The sequence below is a fragment of the Ranitomeya variabilis genome, chromosome 8 (assembly GCF_051348905.1).
Source record: "Ranitomeya variabilis isolate aRanVar5 chromosome 8, aRanVar5.hap1, whole genome shotgun sequence".
Taxonomy (NCBI): Eukaryota; Metazoa; Chordata; class Amphibia; order Anura; family Dendrobatidae; genus Ranitomeya; species Ranitomeya variabilis.
Genome location: NC_135239.1, coordinates 116056615 through 116078253, shown reverse-complemented (window position 1 = coordinate 116078253; position 21639 = coordinate 116056615). Strand labels below are relative to the sequence as shown.

Here is a 21639-nt window from a genome sequence, read left to right as displayed (position 1 = left end):
CTACCAACCTCAAGAATTGTTGATGTTCTATGCAAATTGGAACATGGTAGTAAGCATCTGTGAGATCTATCACTGCCATGTAACAGCCTGGATATAGGAGTTTTACCGTTGTTTTTAATGTTTCTATTTTTAATTTTTCTACTCGGATGTATAGGTTCAGTGATTTTAAATTGAAAATAGTTCTTAGTGAACAATCCGGTTTTGAGTGAGGAACAGGGTGCTGTAAAACCCCTTTCCTATCTCTTGTGCTGGTACTTTCATGAGGACTTCTTTTGCCATAAGGAGATGAACTTCCCTCTCTAATAGTACTTGGTTTCTTTTGGCCACATGGGTGATTTTTACTCGTTGAGGAGGGGGGGGTGATGAATTTTAACCATAGGCCTTCAGATAATAGACCGATTATCTATTGTGAGGTTTGTTATTTTTCCCACTGATGGACAAAGAACCGAAGCCTTCCCCCCACCCAGAACTCGGCGTCATTGTTGTTCGGGGTCTGGTTTTTGAGGGGGCTTATTGTAGAGGAATCCTCTCTCTCTTCTCTCGTTCCAGGACTTTCCTCGCATAGACTTGTCCCCTGGCCGGCCCCGGCCTGCTTTCCCTGATCCCCGAAAGGATTGTCGAGTATCACTCCAACGGCGTCTTGAGAAGGGGGGAGGAGGGAAGTGTTTTTTTCTTATCCGACGCTTTCTCTAGAATTTCGTCTAATGCTTTTCCAAACAAATATTGCCCTTCACAAGGGACTGCGCACAGTTTAACTTTTGACTGAAAGTCAGCAGTCCAATTTTTTAACTATAATGCTCTTCTACCAGACTTGGAGAGAGCACAAGCACGGGCAGAAAAACGTACCGAGTCAATGGCGGCATCCGCTAGGAAACCCGCCGCATTTTGTAATGAGGGTATTACTTCCAAGAGTCTATCTCTTGGACACTTGTCTCTTAGGCTGCTTTCACACTTGCGTTTTTGAACGCTGCGTTTTTTACCAAAAAAACGCATGCGTTTTTTTCCCCTATATTTAACATTGAAAACGCATGCGTTTTTTGGTGTACGCGTTTGCATGCGTTTGTGAACGCATGCGTTTTTTAACTGCATGCGTTCATTTTATAAAATGCAACTTGTAGTATTTTGAGGGGCGTTTTTTTTTCCTAAAAAAACGCATGCGTTTACATGCGTTTTTTTTGGACAAAAAAATGCATTGGAGTCAATGGAGACGCATGCGTTTTTTTTGACATGCGTTTGCATGCGTTTTTTTGATGCATGCGTTTTTTTTGGCACCACTGAATTAACTGTAGATAAAGATGTCTAGACACTGATAAGACTCTCCCATAGCAGCAAGGTTATAAAGGGAAGGTGGGGGGAAGTTTCTGGTCACTTCTCATCAGACTCCAAAGAAGACAGCACCCTGCCCGGACGCATTCTTGGACAAGACACAGAGCAATGTGAGTATATCCTAGCCAATGCATTCATTTTCAATTTTTTGGATCTACATCTCCTAATTTCTTCTATTTTTTTTCTTTCAACACGCATCAGAATGTCTTCTCCGGTTTCCTCGTCTGATGAGGAGTTCCAACCACGTCAATCAGAAGTGGATCACGTGAGCGAGGTATGTTTTTTGTACGTCAGCTTGGTAAGTATTGACTGTCACATCGACACATGAGGCAATTTTTTTTTTTTAATTTTATAGAGCACTTCAACAGAGGGACAGAGAGGTACTGAGCAGCGGAGTCAAGGTCCAGGTGGAAGACGGCAGCGGGTATGTATACCAGGCAGACTGTCCTTATTGTAATATTCTTTTAACTTCCTTTCTGTACCCTTGTTTTTCTATACATATTTCTTATATCATCCTTTTCTGAAAGTTGTCTTTCATATTCCTGCCCTTTCTCATCTTCGTGTCTTATTTTTTACAAATGTGGTTGAGCAAACTTAAATGATTTTGTTTTAATTTTAGGTTTCACAACGGGACGACGACCGGATTGATAATGACCTGCTGATCAGTCTGGTCCAGGAGCGAGTCCCGTTGTGGGACAGCCGGGATCAACAGCACGCCGTCAATAGTGTTCTCCGTCGTTTGTGGAGTGAGGTGGCCCAAGCGTTGTGGGATGGCTGGGAGAATTCCACGCCACGGGTCCGTAATGCATTTGGTAAGTATTGCACGGTAGTGTGAAGCAACAGACCTTGGCCATGCTCTCTTGACTGTGTGTGATGAAAGAAACTTTTCGTAGTTTCTGTCATCACACACAGTCACAAGAGCACGGCCAAAAGTTCTTATTCTGACCATTATATTTTATTGTTATTTCACAGTGGAAAAAGTAAGGACACGTTGGCGTTCCATGAAGGACCGCTTCAACTGTGACCTACGTGCAGAGAAGAGTGCAGCTAGTGGTTCCGGAGCAAGGCACCGGCTCTACAAATACCACCGTGTGTTGGCCTTCCTGAGACCGGTCCTTCTCATGAGAACGTAAGTATTTCTCACATGCCTCCGGTTGTATTGCATTGACATAATCTGTCACTTTTAATTCCACAGGATGTACCGTCTTGTTGTAGTTTGGTATTAATTTTCTGTTTTGTTTTTTCACAGCACACACTGCACGACTGTCGCCACAGGTGCTGGAGCGGTCCTTCAGCCGGAAGCCACGGACCCGTCCCAGCCATCCAGCAGCGCAGCACCAGGTGGGTCTTCCACACTCACTGGAGACCAGGGGGCTGGCCCATCAGGTCTTCCCCTTTCGCAGTCCTCTTTCGCTGCACCCATTTTGGCGGGCTCATCCCGGCAGCGACAGAGGGCTTCGGATAGGTCCCTCATGCCCGAGTTTTTACACTTGAGCTCGGTTTTACATGATGCTATCAAGGCTTTAGGTGACAGAATGGATGCGAACCATAATCTCTTAAATTGCCGCATCCAGGATGTCGCCAAAAGCGTTGATCAATTGAAAGCCGACCTCAATAAGCCAGCTCAGCATTTTTTCAATCAAATCCTAGAGGGCATGTCGGAACACCTTAGCCCTGATCTCCAGCTGAGTGTGATGCAGGCCTGCAATGTTGCTTTTGTGCAGGCTATGCAGCAGAGTCAGAGTCGTAATGTGGCGGCCTATCCAACTGTGCCGTCACTGTCACAAGTAAACACTATTCCTACCTCTGCTGCATACCACTGCACGGCCACCTCTATTCCCTCTACAGGTGTACTCCACTACAGCGCCAACACGATGACGAGTGCTGTTGGACATCCCACCGCCACCACCGTGACGACCGCTGCTCCGGCTTGGACCTCCTCCGCTGACACCACGAGGACGCAGGACCCTGGCATGGCTTATCGGGCCGGCACCCTCCCGATGCAGCAGGACCCATCCATGCAATATCGGACCGGCCCACCCCAGATGCAGCAGGACCGAGGCCTGGCATACCGGACCGGACCCACCCCGATGCAGCAGGACCGAGGCGTTGCATACCGGACCGGACCCACCCCGATGCAGCAGGACCGAGGCGTTGCATACCGGACCGGACCCACCCCGATGCAGCAGGACCGAGGCGTTGCTTTCCTGGCAGGACACCCCCCGATGCAGCAGGACCCATCCATGGCGTATCGCACCGGGCCCCCCATGATGCAGCACGACCAAGCCATACCTTTCCAGGCAGGACCCACCCTGATGCAGCAGGACACATCCATGGCTTTATGTTCCCCCCCACCAGCAATGCAGCAGGACACTGTTATGGGATTTGTTTCCCCCCCCCCCCCAACGAGGCACCAGGATCCTGGAAGGGTTTTTGTTTCCCCACCCCCAACGAGGCACCAGGACCCAGGCGTGAGTTTATCTTTCCCCCCATTGGACTCAGACATTGCCGAGCGCTCCACAATGGAGACTGACTGTGTGGAGCCGGGTCCTGACGTGTCTCCCGCCCACACTGTACAACATAGCCCAAGAAGACTTCCCCCAACCCGGAAAACCCAACGTAAAACTGGCAAAACGCATAAAAAACAAAAAACTTTGATTATTCCTCCCCCATCACCTACCGATGTGTCTCAACATTCCAGTGTGTCTCAAGCCCCTCATGTTTTAAGCCCCATCCCCGAACTTCCAGACCCTTCAAGTTTTGTTGCCCATTCTCCTGCCACCTCTGCCTCCTCCATGGTGAGCCAGGCTTCAGTTCTGAATACCCCCCAGTTACGTTACTCAACCCCAAGCCGGCGTGGTTCAACCCGGCGCGGTACCAAAAAATAAATTTGTTTTCTTTTTCCTCAATAAAAAAAAAGTTTATTTGAAAAAATTATGTTTGGTTTATTGTGTCTATCACCTCTCTCAATACACACCAATAAACTTCATCACACACTTATTCTTTTGGCCTACACATATCTCCAGTAGTATAAAATACAAGACAACATCTATATGTGTTTCTTTAGTATACAGATATGAGTTGGCCAAAAAAATAGTATTTATTTCCATACTCTTTTATTTTTGTACCTAGTGTAGTGTCACTGTACAAAGAGAAAATGGTGGAAATCAAGTTCAGAAATTAACTGAAACGGTCATATGTCAAAATATATACCTGACCGATTAAGTTGATTACTGCCTTGTATATTCACCATATTCTATATAGCTCATTATGTGACAATGGTTGTCAAACAGATGGGACAAGTGTTCTCACACTCTACATATCTATGCTCACCAGGCCAGGTGTAAGAAATTGTGAATTCATGATCATGTATATGTTTATCATGAATTTATTATTGCTTACACTTGACTTGATGGATATAGAGACCGTGACAGTCTTGACGCAATGACGTCAACAATATTAGAATTAATAAATAAAAATAATTAAAAATTTTGTACCATTATTATAAGTATGGGGCCCGTGGTTTATATCATTCTTTGAAAACCAAAATAGGGAGTGCAACATAGGTAAATTACGATGAAAAATTTAAAATTTATTACCTCAACAACTATCACCCACTCCTGGTTTTGGATTACAAAATATGATATACATATCTACTGCCCATCTTTGGTCAACCTTTGTTTAGACAGGAAAAAGATATTAGACATGGTGAACACAAAAAAGTTTATTAATTAGAAAAATGTTTATCAGTGTTTAATAATTGGTAAACATAAACATACAACAGGACATTTAAACAACATTGTCCTGCCATGACACACGTCCAATATCGGACACAAAATAGGCCGCAAATTGGTCCCGCATAAGACCAACGGCTGCAGTTGACCGCATCGGGTGATGCTGAAAATCAGGCAATGGGTGTGCAACAGGTTCATCAAGTTCAATGTGGGGTCGCTCCTTAGCCATTATATAATTGTGTAGCACCACACAGGCTTTGACCACCTCGTCCACTGTTTCCACTTTTAGATTGATGGCTGTTGCAAGAATGCGCCATTTAGCAACAAGAATGCCAAAGCTGCACTCTACGGTTCTTCTGGCCCTGGTCAGTCTGTAGTTGAATATTCTTCTAGTGTGGTCCAAGTCCCTACTAGAATAGGGCTTCAGGAGATTTTCACACATTTGGAAGGCCTCATCCCCAACCATAACAAATGGCAGCGGTGGGCCTTGAGTGTTGGGGAGAGGCTGTGGAGGGGGAAAATTAAAATTGTTGCCATACAACCGACGGCCCATATCCGAGCTCTTGAAGGTTTGGGAATCATTGCCACGGCCAAAAGCTCCAATATCCACGGCGATGAAGCGACACTCCGCATCCGCTATTGCCATAAGCACTACCGAAAAATATTTTTTATAATTATAAAACTCAGATCCGGTTCTGGCCGGTTTGACAATGCGGATGTGCTTTCCATCCACCGCCCCTAAACAGTTTGGGAAATCACACACGTTCAAAAATGTAGTTGAAATTTCCCGCCACATGTCCACGGTGGGTACGGGTATAAACTCCTCACGGAGTGCATTCCATAACGCACGACAGGTGTCCACAACAATTCCGGAGAGGGTTGAGATTCCAAGGCGATATTGGAAGTGCAGGGAAGATAAACTCTCTCCTGTGGCAAGAAATCTAGAAGAAAAAGAAACAAAAACAAAAAAAATTAAAAATCGGTTCTAATGGTGTGTTTTAAAAAAAAATAAATAATAAAAAAAAAAAAACATAGAAAACATGTCATAACAACAAAGTTGACGGTCATTGGTTTAGTTTAGGAACGTACCGTAATGTCACTAACAGACGTTCCTCAGGTGGAATCGCTCTACGGAGCCGTGTGTCCTGTCGCCTTATGGATCCTTCAACACGAGCCAGTAAATCCCGGAAAGAATCTTGAGACATTCTGGTATAATCCTGGAATTTCTCCGGGTTGGCATTCAGCTCCGCATAGAGCGTGTGATATGCTCCACGGCTCTCACGCACTTCAATGATGGGGTGCCTCCAAAAACGCCGACGCTGTCTCCTTCTCCATCTTTGGCGGTTTCGGTCTTGCTCCCAAGCAAAAACACAGGCAATGAAAATCTTGAAGCTGAACTCCAGTTTGAAATAAAAGTTATCCATAGAAAGATCCATCGTGACACCGGAAACAGTAGCAAGCTCTGAAAATTTCTGTTCCCCTAGGGTCAATATATTGAGAGACAATCATATACGCCCTCTCTATTCCCATTGGTTGTGTCTGGGGTTTTTTTTTTTTTTTTTTGGAAAAATGTTAAAAAAACGCAAACGCATGCAAAAACGCATGTAAACGCGTGTAAACGCTGCGTTTTTTGGACACACGCGTTTAACGCATGCGTCAAAAAAACGCAGCGTTTACATGCGTTTACATGCGTTTTTGCACCATGCGTTTTTTTTAAAAAACGCATGCGTTCAAAAACGCAAGTGTGAAACCAGCCTTATTTGCTCGCTCAGTTCTTCTAACCATTTAACCATGCCCGAGCCGTGCAAGTGGCGGCTACCCCTGGCTTTAGGAAGGCATCCGCCTTTTTGTCAAGAGGATCTTTTAAAGCTCCCATGTCCTCGAAAGGAAGCACTATGCCCCTGGAGGTACTCGCAATTGCCACGTCTAGTTTAGGTGTTTTTTCCCACTTGTTGCAGATTTCTTCGTCAAATGGATATTTACGCTTAAGGGCCTGAGGGACTGATATTTTTTTATTTGGCTTTTTTAATTAAGTTTAATACATTATCAAGGAAAGGAAAAACTCTCCGTTTTTTTCCCTCCAGATTGCTAAATAGAGTCCTGGATTGATTTTTGTTCTTTTGGTGTTTCGACCCCCAGAGGAGATCTAACTAGCTTAAGTAGCTTCCTCACATCTTCAGATATACATACGGGCGACCACACTCTTCATCTGAAGAGTCTAAAGGTACCGTCACATTAAGCGACGCTGCAGCGATAGCGACAGCGATGCAGATCGCTGCAGCGTCGCTGTTTGGTCGCTGGAGAGCTGTCACACAGACAGCTCTCCAGCGACCAACGATGCCGAGGTCCCCGGGTAACCAGGGTAAGCATCGGGTTGCTAAGCGCAGGGCCGCGCTTAGTAACCCGATGTTTACCCTGGTTACCAGCGTAAAAGTTAAAAAAACAAACAGTACATACTCACCAGCGCGTCCCCCAGCCTCTGCTTCCTGACACTGACTGAGCTCCGGCCCTAACAGCACAGCGGTGACGTCACCGCTGTGCTTTCACTTTCAGTTTAGGGCCGGCGCTCAGTCAGTGTCAGGAAGCAGAGGCTGGGGGACGCGCTGGTGAGTATGTGCTGTTTGTTTTTTTAACTTTTACGCTGGTAACCAGGGTAAACATCGGGTTACTAAGCGCGGCCCTGCGCTTAGTAACCCGATGTTTACCCTGGTTACCAGTGTAAAATATCGCTGGTATGGTTGCTTTTGCTGTCAAACACGGCGATACACGGCGACCTAGCGACCAAATAATGTGCAGACCTTCTAGCAGCGACCAGCAATTTCACAGCGGGATTCTGATCGCTGCTGCGTGTCAAATACAGCGATATCGCTCCCTAGGACGCTGCAACGTCACAGATCGCTGGCGACGTTGCTTAGTGTGACGGTACCTTAAGTCTGAGTCATCACCGGGTGGTAATTCCCCCGGTTCACCTTCAGATTCCATATCAGAATTTTGGCCAGGCGTAGAAGGTGGATTTTCAGAGCTATGTAAACCATGCTGTTTCATTTGCTCTTTTACTGTGATTTTAACTTCATCCCTAACAATAGCCTTTATGTTTTGGAGTAAGGATGATGACTCCTCGGCCACAGTTTTATCTATACATGATTGGCAAATCCGCTTCTCATATGTTTTAGGGAGAGCTTTATCAGAGTGCACACACTTTATTTTTTTGTTTGTCCGTAGCTTTTTTCCCTGCATAACATGACACAGAAAGACACTATTACTGACGTGTTTTTTGCCTTACAAAGGCACTCACCCACCAAAACCTCAGTACCATGGCAGCCTGTGGGTTGCTTTCCACTGGAACAGGCGATTCCGAGGTCGGGTCCGCCATTCTGCCAGGGAGGCTACTACCACCGTTGCTTGTGCTCTGCCTCTTTAAATAGTATAGGGTGAGAGCGGTGTGAGCGTCCCTGAACTCTCTCTCGCCTCCGGGAGTGTCAGCACACCACTCTTACTCGGCGTGCGACGTCACTTCCTGTTTGAACCGGAAGTCGTCCCATTCACTTTAGCGCCAGCTTCGTGATGGGCACATCCCTACCGCGGCCCAGCCTCCGGCCAGTAGCGGCCGCCGGGGAGCCCGCAGCGGGAAGGACGCCTCAGACACAGCCCCAGGGTCCGTAAGTGACGCGCGCGCTCCGACCCAGCTGCTCCCACCGCGGACCTTGGTCTCCGGACCAGCACTGCCAGAGATCCCTCCAGATTCAGCGTCGCAGGCAGGAAACAAAACTGAGGAGAGAGGTGCCGCCCACCATCTTTGATCTCTGCTGCAGGTTTCCTGTTCCTGGGGGTGGGAGCCATCTCTCTCATGTAACGGTGCTGTCACGGGGAAGGGAAAAAACGCAGCATGTTCATTCTTTGTGCGGAATAGCGGGGATTCCGCACACATAGGAATGCACTGTTCCGCTTACTTCCCGCATGTGCCTATGCCCACTATGCGGGAAGTAAGCGGATCATGTGCGGTTGGTACCCAGGGTCGAGGAGAGGAGACTCTCCTCCAGGCCCTGGGAACCATATACCTGTAAAAAAAAAAAAGAAAAAAAAGAATAAAAAGAAAAAATCGTGATATTCTCACCTTCTGGCGTCCCTCGCAGCTTCCTGCTCCTCGCGATTCTCCCGTTCCCAGGGATGCTTTGCGGCAATGACCTGTGATGACGTAGAGGTCTCATGAGACCACTACGTCATCTGGGGTCACTGCCGCGAGGCATTATTGGGAACGGGAGCATCGCAAGGACCTGGAACGCAGCGGGAGGTGCCGGAAGGTGAGAATATAACGATTTTTTTTTTTTATATTATTTTTAACATTAGATCTTTTTAATATTGATGCTGCATAGGCAGCATCAATAGTAAAAAGTTGGTCACACTTGTCTAACACTATGTTTGACAAGTGTGACCAACCTGTCAATCAGTTTTCCAAGCGATGCTACAGATCGCTTGGAAAACGCTGGCATTCTGCAAGATAATTACGCTTGTAAAACGCTAGTGTTTAGCGGGAAAACGCATACCAATTCCGCATGCGTTTTACCCGTGGCACAGTTGCGGAATTGGCTCGGAAATTCCTGCATTTCCAGACGTGTGCACATAGCCTAGAGTGAAGAAGCGCCATATTGTTGCTCACAATTTGCTAGACTGGTTTGACGGTGTCACATTGGCTGAGTCCCTGACGTGCCAGAACAGCAGAAGCCCCCCATAAGAGACCCCATTTTACAAACTACGCCTCTTAATCAGTTCAATATGATCACTGTGGTGCAGTGATCATATTTACACCACAGGTGGGTCACAGAATTTTATACCATTATATTATGTTTTTTTACCACCAAAATGTAGTTTTAGCCCCAGATTTTATATTTTCACACTAGGAAATTGGTAAAAATGGCACCAAAGTTTGTCCCATAATTTCTGCTGAATGGAGAAATACCCAAAATCTGGCTGTACAGTACTGTTTAGCCATACGGCGAGATTCAGGTGTGAAGGAATGCTATTGGCAACTAGTGCTCCGTCCCTTCAGAGTCTCGTCGAATGGCTAAGCAGTACTGTTGTACAGAAGACATGCTGGAGCGCAGAATTTTCTTTAATAGTTTCCGCACTCCATGTGCAGAGTCCCTAAGAGCTAGAAGAGCAGAATCCCAAGTGACCCCATTTTGGAAATTATACCCCTTTGTAAATTTATCTACAGATGTAGTGACGATTTTGAGTCCATGGGTGTTTTCCAGAAACAAGCAGCAAAGGATGTTGCTGAGTAAAACTTGCAAACTGGTCAGTACGATTAAAGCGATACCACATTTATAACGTTGTTTTATGTTTTGGCGCTTTTACACACTAAAAACAATTTTATAGAAAATAATTATTTTTGCATCACTTTATTCTGAGAGCTATAACTTTTTTTATTTTTGAGCTGATGGAGCTGTATGGTGGCTCGTTTTTTGTTGGGACAAGATGACCGTTTCAGCGCTACCATCTTTATTTACATTAGTCTTTTTTATCGTGTTTTATACCACTTTTTGTTCTGTGATACGATGATCGCAAGCATCATTTTTTGCATCGCTAAATTTTTAACCCCTTCATGACCCAGCCTATTTTGACCCTAATGACCTGGCCATTTTTTGCAATTCTGACCAGTGTCCCTTTAACTCGGGAACGCTTCAACGGATCCTAGAGGTTCTGAGATTGTTTTTTCGTGACATATTGGGCTTCATGTTAGTGGTAAATTTAGGTTGACAATTTTTGTGTTTATTTGTGAAAAAAAGTGGAAATTTGACGAAAATGTAGCAGTTTTCAAATTTTGAATTTTTATTCTGTTAAACCAGAGAGTTATGTGACACTAAATAGTTAATAAATAACATTACCCACATGTCTACTTTACATCAGCACAATTTTGGAAACAACATTTTTTTTTGCTAGGAAGTTATAAGGCTACGTTCACACTTTGCGGGTTTTGCCGCGGATCCGACACTGCGGATCCGCAGCAGTTTTCCACGCAGGGTACAGTACAATGTTACCCTATGGAAAACAAAACCCGCTGTGCCCACGCTGCGGATTTCCACGGAAAAAGCCGCGCGGCTTTTCTGCGGAAAAAAAGAAGGAGCATGTCACTTCTTGGTGCAGAATCGCAGCGATTCTGCACCCATAGAAATGCATTGATCCACTCACTTTCCGCATGGGGCTGTGCTCACATTGCGGGAAGTTAAGCGGATAATGTGCATATGGTACCCGGGGTGGAGGAGAGGAGACTCTCCTCCAGGCCCTGGGAACCATATTTTGGTGTAAAAAAAAGAATTAAAATAAAAAATGATGCTATACTCACCTCTCAGCGCTGCCCGCGGCGTCCGGTCTCAGTTGCTGTGCGAGCAGGACCTGTGGTGACGTCGCGGTCACATGACCGTGATGACGCCGCGGTCACATGACTGACGTCACGAAGGTCCTTGTCGGCACAGCCGCCTGCAGCACCGAGGAGATCCGGACATCGGAGGGTGAGTATAGCCAATTTTTATTATTTTTTACATTACTATTGATGCTGCATATTGCTGCATATGCAGCATCAATAGTATAGGCGGAAACCCGCAGCGGAAACCGCGGAACAAACCGCGATAAATCTGCAGGGATAACCGCAGCGGTTTTGCCCTGCAGATTTATCAATTCCGCTGCGGGATTAACCCGCAGAGCAGGCCGCAAAGTGTGAACGTGGCCTAAGGGTTAAAATTTGACCAGCAATTTCTCATTTTTACAACAAAATTTACAAAACCATTTTTTTTAGGGACCACCTCACATTTGAAGTCAGTTTGAGGGGTCTATAAGGCTGAAAATACCCAAAAGTGACATTATTCTAAAAACTGCACCCCTCAAGGTGCTCAAAACCACATTCAAGAAGTTTATTAACCCTTCAGGTGTTTCACAGCAGCAGAAGCAACATGGAAGGAAAAAATGAACATTTACATTTTTAGTCACAAAAATGATATTTTAGCAACAATTTTTTATTTTCCCAGGGGTAAAAGGAGAAACTGGCCCCCGAAAGTTATTGTACAATTTGTCCTGAGTACGCCGATACCCCATATGTGGGGGGAACCACTGTTTGGGGGCACGCCAGGGCTCAGGTGCTTCCCAAATTGATCCGTAAAAATGAAAAAGTACTTTTTTTTTTTTCACAAAAAAATTCTTTTAGCCTCAATTTTTTCATTTTCACATGGGCAACAGGATAAAATGGATCCTAAAATTTGTTGGGCAATTTCTCCTGAGTACACCGATACCTCACATCTGGGGGTAAACCACTGTTTGGGCATACGGCAGGGCTCGGAAGGGAGGGAGCGCCATTTGACTTTTTGAATGAAAAATTAGCTCCAATCGTTAGCGGACACCATGTCGCGTTTGGGGAGCCCCTGTGTGCCTAAACATTGGAGCTCCCCCACAAGTGACCCCATTTTGGAAACTATATTCCCCAAGGAACTTATTTAGATGCATAGTGAGCACTTTGAACCCCAGGTACTTCACAAATTGATCCGTAAAAATGAAAAAGTACTTTTTTTTCACAAAAAATTTATTTTAGCCTCAATATTTTCATTTTCACATGGGCAACAGGATAAAATGGATCCTAAAGTTTGTTGGGCAATTTCCCCTGAGTACACCGATACCTCACATGTGGGGGTAAACCACTGTTTGGGCACACGACAGGACTTGGAAGGGAGGGAGCGCCATTTGACTTATTGAATGAAAAATTAGCTCCAATCGTTAGCGGACACCATGTCGTGTTTGGAGAGCGCCTGTGTGCCTAAACATTGGAGCTCCCCCACAAGTGACCCCATTTTGGAAACTAGACCTCCCAAGGAACTTATCTAGATGTGCGGTGAGCACTTTGAACCATAAAGAAAATTGAAGACAAAAATGATAATGATAAAATGAAGGGAAAAGAAAAAGATAGTAGAAAATTTTCTTTATCCCATCCCCCATCTTCCCATCCATCACTATATACGCATGGTATACACTCACCGGCCACTTTATTAGGTACACCATGCTAGTAACGGGTTGGACCCCCTTTTGCCTTCAGAACTGCCTCAATTCTTCGTGGCATAGATTCAACAAGGTGCTGGAAGCATTCCTCAGAGATTTTGGTCCATATTGACATGATGGCATCACACAGTTGCCGCAGATTTGTCGGCTGCACATCCCAAAGATGCTCCATACAAGGCAGGATGGATCCATGCTTTCATGTTGTTTACGCCAAATTCTGACTCTACCATCCGAATGTCGCAGCAGAAATCGAGACTCATCAGACCAAGCAACGTTTTTCCAATCTTCTACTGTCCAATTTCGATGAGCTTGTACAAATTGTAGCCTCAGTTTCCTGTTCTTAGCTGAAAGGAGTGGTACCTGGTGTGGTCTTCTGCTGCTGTAGCCCATCTGCCTCAAAGTTCGACGCACTGTGCGTTCAGAGATGCTCTTAGGCCTACCTTGGTTGTAACGGGTGGCGATTTGAGTCACTGTTGCCTTTCTATCAGCTCGAACCAGTCTGCCCATTCTCCTCTGACCTCTGGCATCAACAAGGCATTTCCGCCCACAGAACTGCCGCTCACTGGATTTTTTTTCTTTTTCGGACCATTCTCTGTAAACCCTAGAGATGGTTGTGCGTGAAAATCCCAGTAGATCAGCAGTTTCTGAAATACTCAGACCAGCCCTTCTGGCACCAACAACCATGCCACGTTCAAAGGCACTCAAATCACCTTTCTTCCCCATACTGATGCTCGGTTTGAACTGCAGGAGATTGTCTTGACCATGTCTACATGCCTAAATGCACTGAGTTGCCGCCATGTGATTGGCTGATTAGAAATTAAGTGTTAACAAGAAGTTGGACAGGTGTACCTAATAAAGTGGCCGGTGAGTGTATAACCACGCATTAGTCTCCTTGTTCCATTATGGAATTGAGTGAATTTTGTTAAAATTTCATGTATACTGATGGTCTATTTTTGTTGTTCTGTTTTTTTCTTTGATGTTAATGCAGTACACTGAAGAAGGTCAATAACACTGACCGAAACGTATGTACAAGTGGCTGCCAATAAAATTTACGACATATTAAAGTTGAGTGCCAAAGTTTATTTCTAATACTCACAGAAGTTTATAACGCAGAGCCGTGAAAATAAAAACATTTTTTTTTTCCTCAAAACTTATTTTTTTAGCAAGCAATTTTTTATCTTCACAAGGGTAACAGGAGAAATTGGACCCCAAAAGTTGTTGTCCAGTTTGTCCTGAGTACGCTGATACCCCATATGTGGGGGGGAACCACTGTTTGGGCACACGTCGGGGCTCGGAAGAGAAGTAGTGACGTTTTGAAATGCAGACTTTGATGGAATGGTCTGCGGGCATCACGTTGCGTTTGCAGAGGCCCTTATGTGCCTAAACAGTAGAACCCCCCCCCCCCCCCCACAAGTGACCCCAAGGAACTTATCTAGGTGGGAGTTCAAAGTGCTCACCACTCAAGTGCTTCACAGAATTTTATAACGCAGAGCCATGAAAATAAAAAATCATTTTTTTCCCACAAAAATAATTTTTTAGCCCCCATTTTTTTATTTTTCCAAGGGTAACAGGAAAAATTAGACCCCCAAAGTTTTTGTGCAATTTTTCCTGCGCACGCTTATGCCCCATATGTTTGGGTAAACCACTGTTTGGGCGCACGTCGGGGCTCGGAAGGGAGGGAGCACCATTTGACTTTTTGAACGCAAGATTGGCTGAAATCAATGGTGGCGCCATGTCGCGTTTGGAGACCCCTGATGTGCCTAAACAGTGGAAACCCCTCAATTCTAACTCCAACACTAACCCAAACACACCCCTAACCCTAATCCCAACTCTAGCCATAACCCTAATCACAACCCTAACCCCAACACACCCCTAACCACAACCCTAACCCCAACACACCACTAACCCTAATCCCAACCCTAACCCCAACACACCCCTAACCCTAATCCCAACCCTAACCATAACCCCAACACACCCCTAACCCTAATCTTAACCCTATTTCCCACCCTAACCCTAGTTCCAACCCTAACTCTAATTCCAACCCTAACCCTAAGGCTATGTGCCCACAATGCAGATTCATGTGGATTTTTCCGCACCGTTTTTGAAAAATTCACAGGTAAAAGGCACTGCGTTTTACCTGCGGATTTAGCGCGGATTTCCATTACTTTTTGTGCGGATTTCAACTGCGGATTCCTATTGAGGAACAGGTGTAAAACGCTGCGGAATCCGCACAAAGAATTGACATGCTGCGGAAAATACAACGCAGCGTTTCCGCGCGGTATTCCGCACCATGGGCACAGCGGATTTGGTTTTCCATAGGTTTACATGGTACTGTAAACATGATGGAAAACTGCTAATCCGCTGCAGATCCGCAGCCAAATCCGCACCGTGTGCACATAGCCTAATTCTAACCCTAATTCTAACCCTAACCCTAATTGCAACCCTAGCCCTAATTGCAACCCTAACCCTAATTCTAACCCTAATTGCAACCCTAATTCTAACCCTAATTGCAACCCTAACCCTAATTGCAACCCTAACCCTAATTGCAACCCTAACCCTAGTTCTAACCCTAACCCTAGTGGAAAAATAAATCTCTTTATTTCATTATATTCCCTACCTATGGGGGTGATAAGGGGGGGTTTATTTTCAATTTTTTTTATTTTGATCACTGTGATAGGTTCTATCACAGTGATCAAAATGTACCTGGAATGAATCTGCCGGCCAGCAGATTTGGCGGGCGCAGTGCGCATGTGCCCACCATTTTGGAGGATGGCAGCGCCCATGGAGAAGATGGACGGACACCGGGAGGGATACCGGAGCTCAGTAAGTATGAGGGGGTGGGATCGGACTGCGGGGGGGAGCGAACGGGAGGAAGGAGGGGAGCGAAGGACAGGACGGAGGGGAGATCGGTGGCGGTGGCAGATCATGGTCTCCAGCAATGGCGATGATATTCCAGCATCGGCCATGGCCGGATTGTAATATTTCACCAATTTTTATGGGTAAAATATTACGATTGCTCTGATTGAAAGTGAAAGTCACTTTCAACAGCCAATCAGAGCGATTGTAGGCGGGGTGTGGGGGGGTTGGGGTGGAATTGGGGGGGGCGAAGCCACCTCCCCGGGCTGAATTACCACTCCCCCTCTCCCTGCAGGTCGGGTGAAATTACAGTTAACCCTTTCACCCGTCCTGCAGGAATGTGATCATTCTGTGACGCAGTATATGCGTCACAGGTCGGATTGGCACAGGACTTTCATGACGCATACGCTGTGTCACAGGTCGGGAAGGGGTTAATAATTTTTTTTTAGGGTGTTCACTAAAGGGGGATTAACTAGAGGGACACTATTATAGGTCGGGTCATTCCAGACGAGGCGATACCAAATATGAGCACTTTTATTGTTTTTTTTGCTTTTTTTTCAGAATATTTATTTACGGATATAATATATATTTTAAAAAATATTTGTACAACTTTTATCACTTATTCCCAGTATGGGACTTTCACTTTCTGCAGTCTGATCGAACTGCACATGATCTAACTAACTTCCTAGTGCCTTGTAACCCAGATGTAGTCATGATGACATCGGGTCACCATGGCAATGATGTTGCGGGGTTTCCAAGTTCGGAAGTCCTTCCCAATCATGATGTACATGTACTACAAATGTTGGGAAAGGGGTTAATACATATATATATATATATATATATATATATATATATATATATTTAATCATTTTTAAATGTTGCCCTATAATCAAGTCATTGTACATGAAACAATGTTTCTTAATATTTTTTACCCTGTAAGCTCCCAATTTCTGGATAGTTTGGAGTGTTTTATTGTCACTCTTTAACGTGGAGTAAAGGTGTGACATCATTGTTCTCAGCAGCGACCTGGGAGTCAGAGATGCTTCCAGAGATCTTCCCCATTCTCATTCCATTCAGCACTTGTCCCATCCATTTCAGCATTTTCACTGCCCCCCAGACCTCTTTGTAGGGTCTGTCAGAAATAAGCTTGGACTTCCCACTCCCATTAAAGTCGTTGCTTCAAACAAGCATCCGAGCATCAGAAATTGCTCGGTTCAAATAACGAGCATCTGAGCATTTCAGTGCTCTCTCAGACTTAGTAATTATACATTATTGGTCATGAGGGGGTTAAGGGCATAAAAATTCAAAGTTTGAAAATTGAGACATTTTCTGCCAAATTTTCATAAACGCAAATCAAATCAACCTAAATTTACCACTAACATAAAGTACAATGTGTTTGGGTGAGTTGTAGTGTTCCAGAGTTATTACCACATAAGATGACACTGGTCAGAATTGAGATATTTGTCCTGGTCAGGAAGGTGAAAACAGGATTTGCTGGTTAGGGGCTGTCCGACCCTAGGCTACAAGTCTGCGTTTACTCTGTGACTGCAGACTTGTGAATCCCTGCAGTGTGCGCAAAGTGAGGATTCACCAATGCTAAGAGAAAAATTTCATACATGCAGTCACGTGCCGACTAGACGTGGACAGCTTCGCTCCTTGCAACTGTATTGAGGGAGGCTGGACACATCTAGTTTGAATGTGGCTGAGAGTATACATATCATATAGTTATGGACATATGACCGCCCGCTCTTGGTGTCGGAGAATTATAGAGTGACTGTGGACTTGTACCTTAAGAAAGGACAACCACCTTCAGCCATATGATAGAGCAAAAAATAGAGGTGGAATACCGCCGTTGCAGCTACACCAGGGCCCGGAGATGGAATGGGGCCCTTGCAGGGCAGCTAATAATAAGGGCAATCTGGCCTGTTTCTCGAGCCCCGAGGGTCACGGGGGCCCATGGCTAGATTGCCCTCATGTGCGGCGGGCAGGGAGAGATCCTTGCATGCAGCTCCGCTGCCTACAGGTGAAAATGACAGCGGAGCGGAGCTGCATGGATCCGTCCTGCATTTCCTTCCCAGTTATTCCTATCTGACGTCAGGATTCAGCGTGTGCCTGTGTCAGAGAGAAAGCTGCCGGCGATGACAATGCTGCTGCTGCTGCAGCAGCGGGGGAACGTGCAGACAGGTGAGTGCTTTATTTTTTTTTACAATTGTCATGTACCCATTTCTCAGCACACGACTTGGGGTTGCGCCTGCAAGGGTTAATCTATCTCCCCTCTCTCAGTCCAGCATTCAACCTATGCTGTAATGGGAGCATAAATCACACACCGACCCAGGTCACACACCCGCTCATACACGCTGCCACCACTCACCGAACACACGGGCGATGAGTCCCGGAAATATTACTACTACTGTCTGCCAATCATAAAGGTCACACAGTTTAAGGCTATGGATTCTTTGGAACATGAAAGGTTCAACTTGTTAAAGTTTTATGCTTTAATACAAAGAGGTACAGTGCTTACAATAAAAAGGGTATAAAAATATGGTAATAAAAAGGCATACAAATATGCAAAACAGTTCTAAAAATAAACAGGAGAAAAAATATAGTTACTTACCGATAACGGTATTTCTCTGAGCCCATGACGGCACCATGGAGAGAGGGTATCCGCCCACCAAGGACAAGAAACCTAAAGATAAAAAGGCGGTACCTCTCTCCCGGATCAGTTGTTTACAGAGCATGATGGGAACTTAGGTTAATAAAAAAACATATATATATATTCGACATTACTCAAAGTCTTAACAGAGATACCGCGTGACTATTTTCATGAGGACTAGCATAACTTTTACTAGAGTGCACACCCACACGTGAAGGGAGGGGATGTACGGGTGCCGTCATGAGCTCAGAGAAATACCATTATCGGTAAGTAACTATATTTTTCTCTGTCCCCCATGACGGCACCACAGAGAGATTTGCAGAGATTGTACAATAGGGAGGGACCACCGCTTCCAGAACCGTACTCCCAAAGGTAAGGTCTGAAGAAGAGGCTAGATTCAGCCGATAGTGATTAAAGAATGTAGTAGAGGAGGAAGATGGCGTAGCAACTCTACATATCTGTTCTATTAAGGCCCCGTCTTTTTCTGCCCAGGAGGCTGCCACCTCTCTTGATGAATAGGCTCTTAGTTTTTCTTCAGGATGGCCGCTTCATGCGAGGAGTATGCCAGGGTGACGGAGTCCCTTATCCATCTTACCGGCGTGCCCTTAGAAGCTTTTTCGCCCCTCTCGAGGACTCTGAAAGCACACAAAGAGAGACCTATGCTTCCTACGCTCCCGTGTGGCCGCTAGGTACTGGATTAGGCATTTCCCCACGTCTAGTGTATGTAAGATTTCCTCTTCACTATCTTTGAGATTGGGACAAAAAGCAGAGAGGGAGATCTCCTGAGATCTGAGAAACCGTGATGCCACTTTTGGAAGTTAGGCTGGGTCAATCTTAAGAATAACCCTATTCTCTAAGCTTTGTGTGAAGTGAGGGCTGGCTTGACAATGCCTGAATGTGACTGACCCTACGAGCTCTTATGAGAGCTACGTAAAGTGATGTTTTAAGGGACAGATTCCCAGAGAAGCCTCTGACAGGAGTTCAAAAGGAGCTTTGGATAGGGATGTAAGATCCAATTTTAAATCCCAAGGAGGAGTAAACCGAGAGGGGATGGGTCTAGACCTGGCCACTGCTTTGATGAACCTGGATATCCCCCGATTCCCAGCCAGGTCGTAATTGTACAGGGCCCTTAAAGCCAAGACTTGAACTTTTAAAGTATTTGTGGCTAGCCCCTGTTCCAACCCCTTGTGCAGAAACTCTAAGACAGCTGTTATTGGAAACTCCCTCTTCTAACTTGGAACCTGAAAAGAAGTTCCTCCAGGTTTCCCCCCCATGCAGTTTGGTGGTTCCTATATGGTCTTCTCCACTCCTGGAAACATTCACAATCAATATTATGGATAATATTCTGAGGAGTTGCACCAGTGAAGTCTGGGTGACCAGAATTTTGACCATTGCCACATATTAGGGCTCAGAGTACCGGCCCCTGACCACCTGCACCATATTTCCATGAGGAGGGGACTTGGAGAAGCGACATGTGCCTGTTGAGACTTGATTACCCAGTCATGCACCGCGGCGTCTGCTTGCGTCATAGGGGCGCGCGCCCCCGGCGCCCTGCTCTGACGTCAGCTGAAGTGCGACAGCCTTCTCCACCATGCGTCCTCTTTGCCGCCTCTCCCCACACACCCTAAAGGCCCGCTGCCCCAGCAGTGGCGCCTCAGGATACCACGCCAGCCGAGGCAGGGAACCCCCACTGCCTGGATCAGTCTGGCCTGGCAACAGAAGTAGCGGTGGCTTGCCAGCGGCTCCACCCAGGATCCTCGTCCGCTCACTGGTCTCTGTGGCTGAGGGACCCCCCCAGGAGGGTTTCAGCTCCGGGCTCAGCTCCGTTGTTCTCTGGAGAAGATTCTGGGAGAGGCGGCATGCAGCTTTTTTTTTTTTTCACGCTGCACACCGGAGGCCCCGGCTTTTGCAGCTTGCAGGCTGACACTTCAGGAGGGAGAGCGCCACTCTCCCCACAACCGCAGAGGGACCCCTCTGGATGTTTATCGCTGCTGCAGCATCTTACCCGAGGAGGTGGCTGCGAACTCCATGCCACCTCCCCCGCACACCCTAGAGGCCCACTAGCCCCAGCGGTGGAGCTTCAGCTCACCACACCAGCTGACTCGGACTGATTGGCCCTGGAATCCAACGACGTCTTCCTGTCGGTAAACTGTAGGTCTCCCATCAAGGACAGGAAACCAACTGATGCGGGAGAGAGGTACCGACTTTTTATCTGTAGGTTTCCTGTCCTTGGTGGGTGGATCCCCTCTCTCCGTGGTGACGTCATGGGGGACAGAGAAATTACAGAAATATTTAACTTTGCAGTCTGCTTTCTGCTCCCTGAGGGGGGCAGGAATATTTAATGGAACACTTCAGCTTGGCTGCCCTCAATCTGTAAACAACTTTGTATGCGCACAAGCCTAATTTATAGAGTTACTCTGGAGGTCAAATTTCTAGACCAGCCTCTCATGTTAATACTATAATTGCTTGTTTTTGATTGGACCAGGGCCGCTCCCCCAATGAATATATTATTTTCCTCTGAACACTCTTTGCATAAACTTTCTCAGATAGATAGTGTCAGGCTGTAATTGATATCGCTCTTCAAAAACGCTGAAGGTGTGAAACCCTTCCCCTTCTTGGTTCTTAGCGAGGCCCCCTGGCGAGATTGGAGACAGGATCTCAGGATAACATATGTTGTGACCCCCTGTGAGACCTGCAGACCCAGGACAGATGTTAAATTACTGCTAGTCACACATATACCTATACATATTTCACTACAACAATACATTGGTGGAATGTGGAGAGGGCAATGATGGTGGTGGTGAACAGAGCAATGATGGAAGTTGTGGGGAAGACGGCAATGATGGAGGTGAAGAGGACAATGATGGTGGAGAGGCAATTATGGGGTGGTTGATAGAGCAATTACGGGGGCAATTATGGGGGTGGTGGATGGGGCAATTATGGAGAGGGCAATGATGAGGATGGTGGGGAGAGGGCAATGATGATGGGGTGGTGGTTGACAGGGCAATGATGGTGGTGGGGGAGAGGGCA

The 21639-nt window shown here is 46.0% G+C and overlaps 2 protein-coding genes across 4 annotated transcripts in view; one reads left to right on the top strand and one right to left on the bottom strand.

Annotated features, from left to right (window-relative positions):
- Positions 1-21639, bottom strand: part of FMC1 (formation of mitochondrial complex V assembly factor 1) — a 52945-nt gene that overhangs the window by 25424 nt on the left and 5882 nt on the right. The window lies entirely within an intron of this gene.
- LOC143788581 (uncharacterized) lies at positions 1327-6039 on the top strand. 3 transcript variants are annotated; one of them, XM_077278362.1, is made up of 4 exons: positions 1327-1750; positions 1946-2138; positions 2299-2455; positions 2576-6039. In XM_077278362.1, the coding sequence occupies exons 3-4, from the start codon at positions 2328-2330 to the stop codon at positions 4212-4214; spliced, it is 1767 nt and encodes a 588-aa protein (XP_077134477.1). In that variant the 5' UTR covers positions 1327-1750; positions 1946-2138; positions 2299-2327; the 3' UTR covers positions 4215-6039. The 3 variants fall into 3 exon arrangements, with proteins under 3 accessions (XP_077134477.1, XP_077134475.1, XP_077134476.1); XM_077278360.1 differs by having other exon boundaries at positions 1327-2138; XM_077278361.1 differs by having other exon boundaries at positions 1327-2455.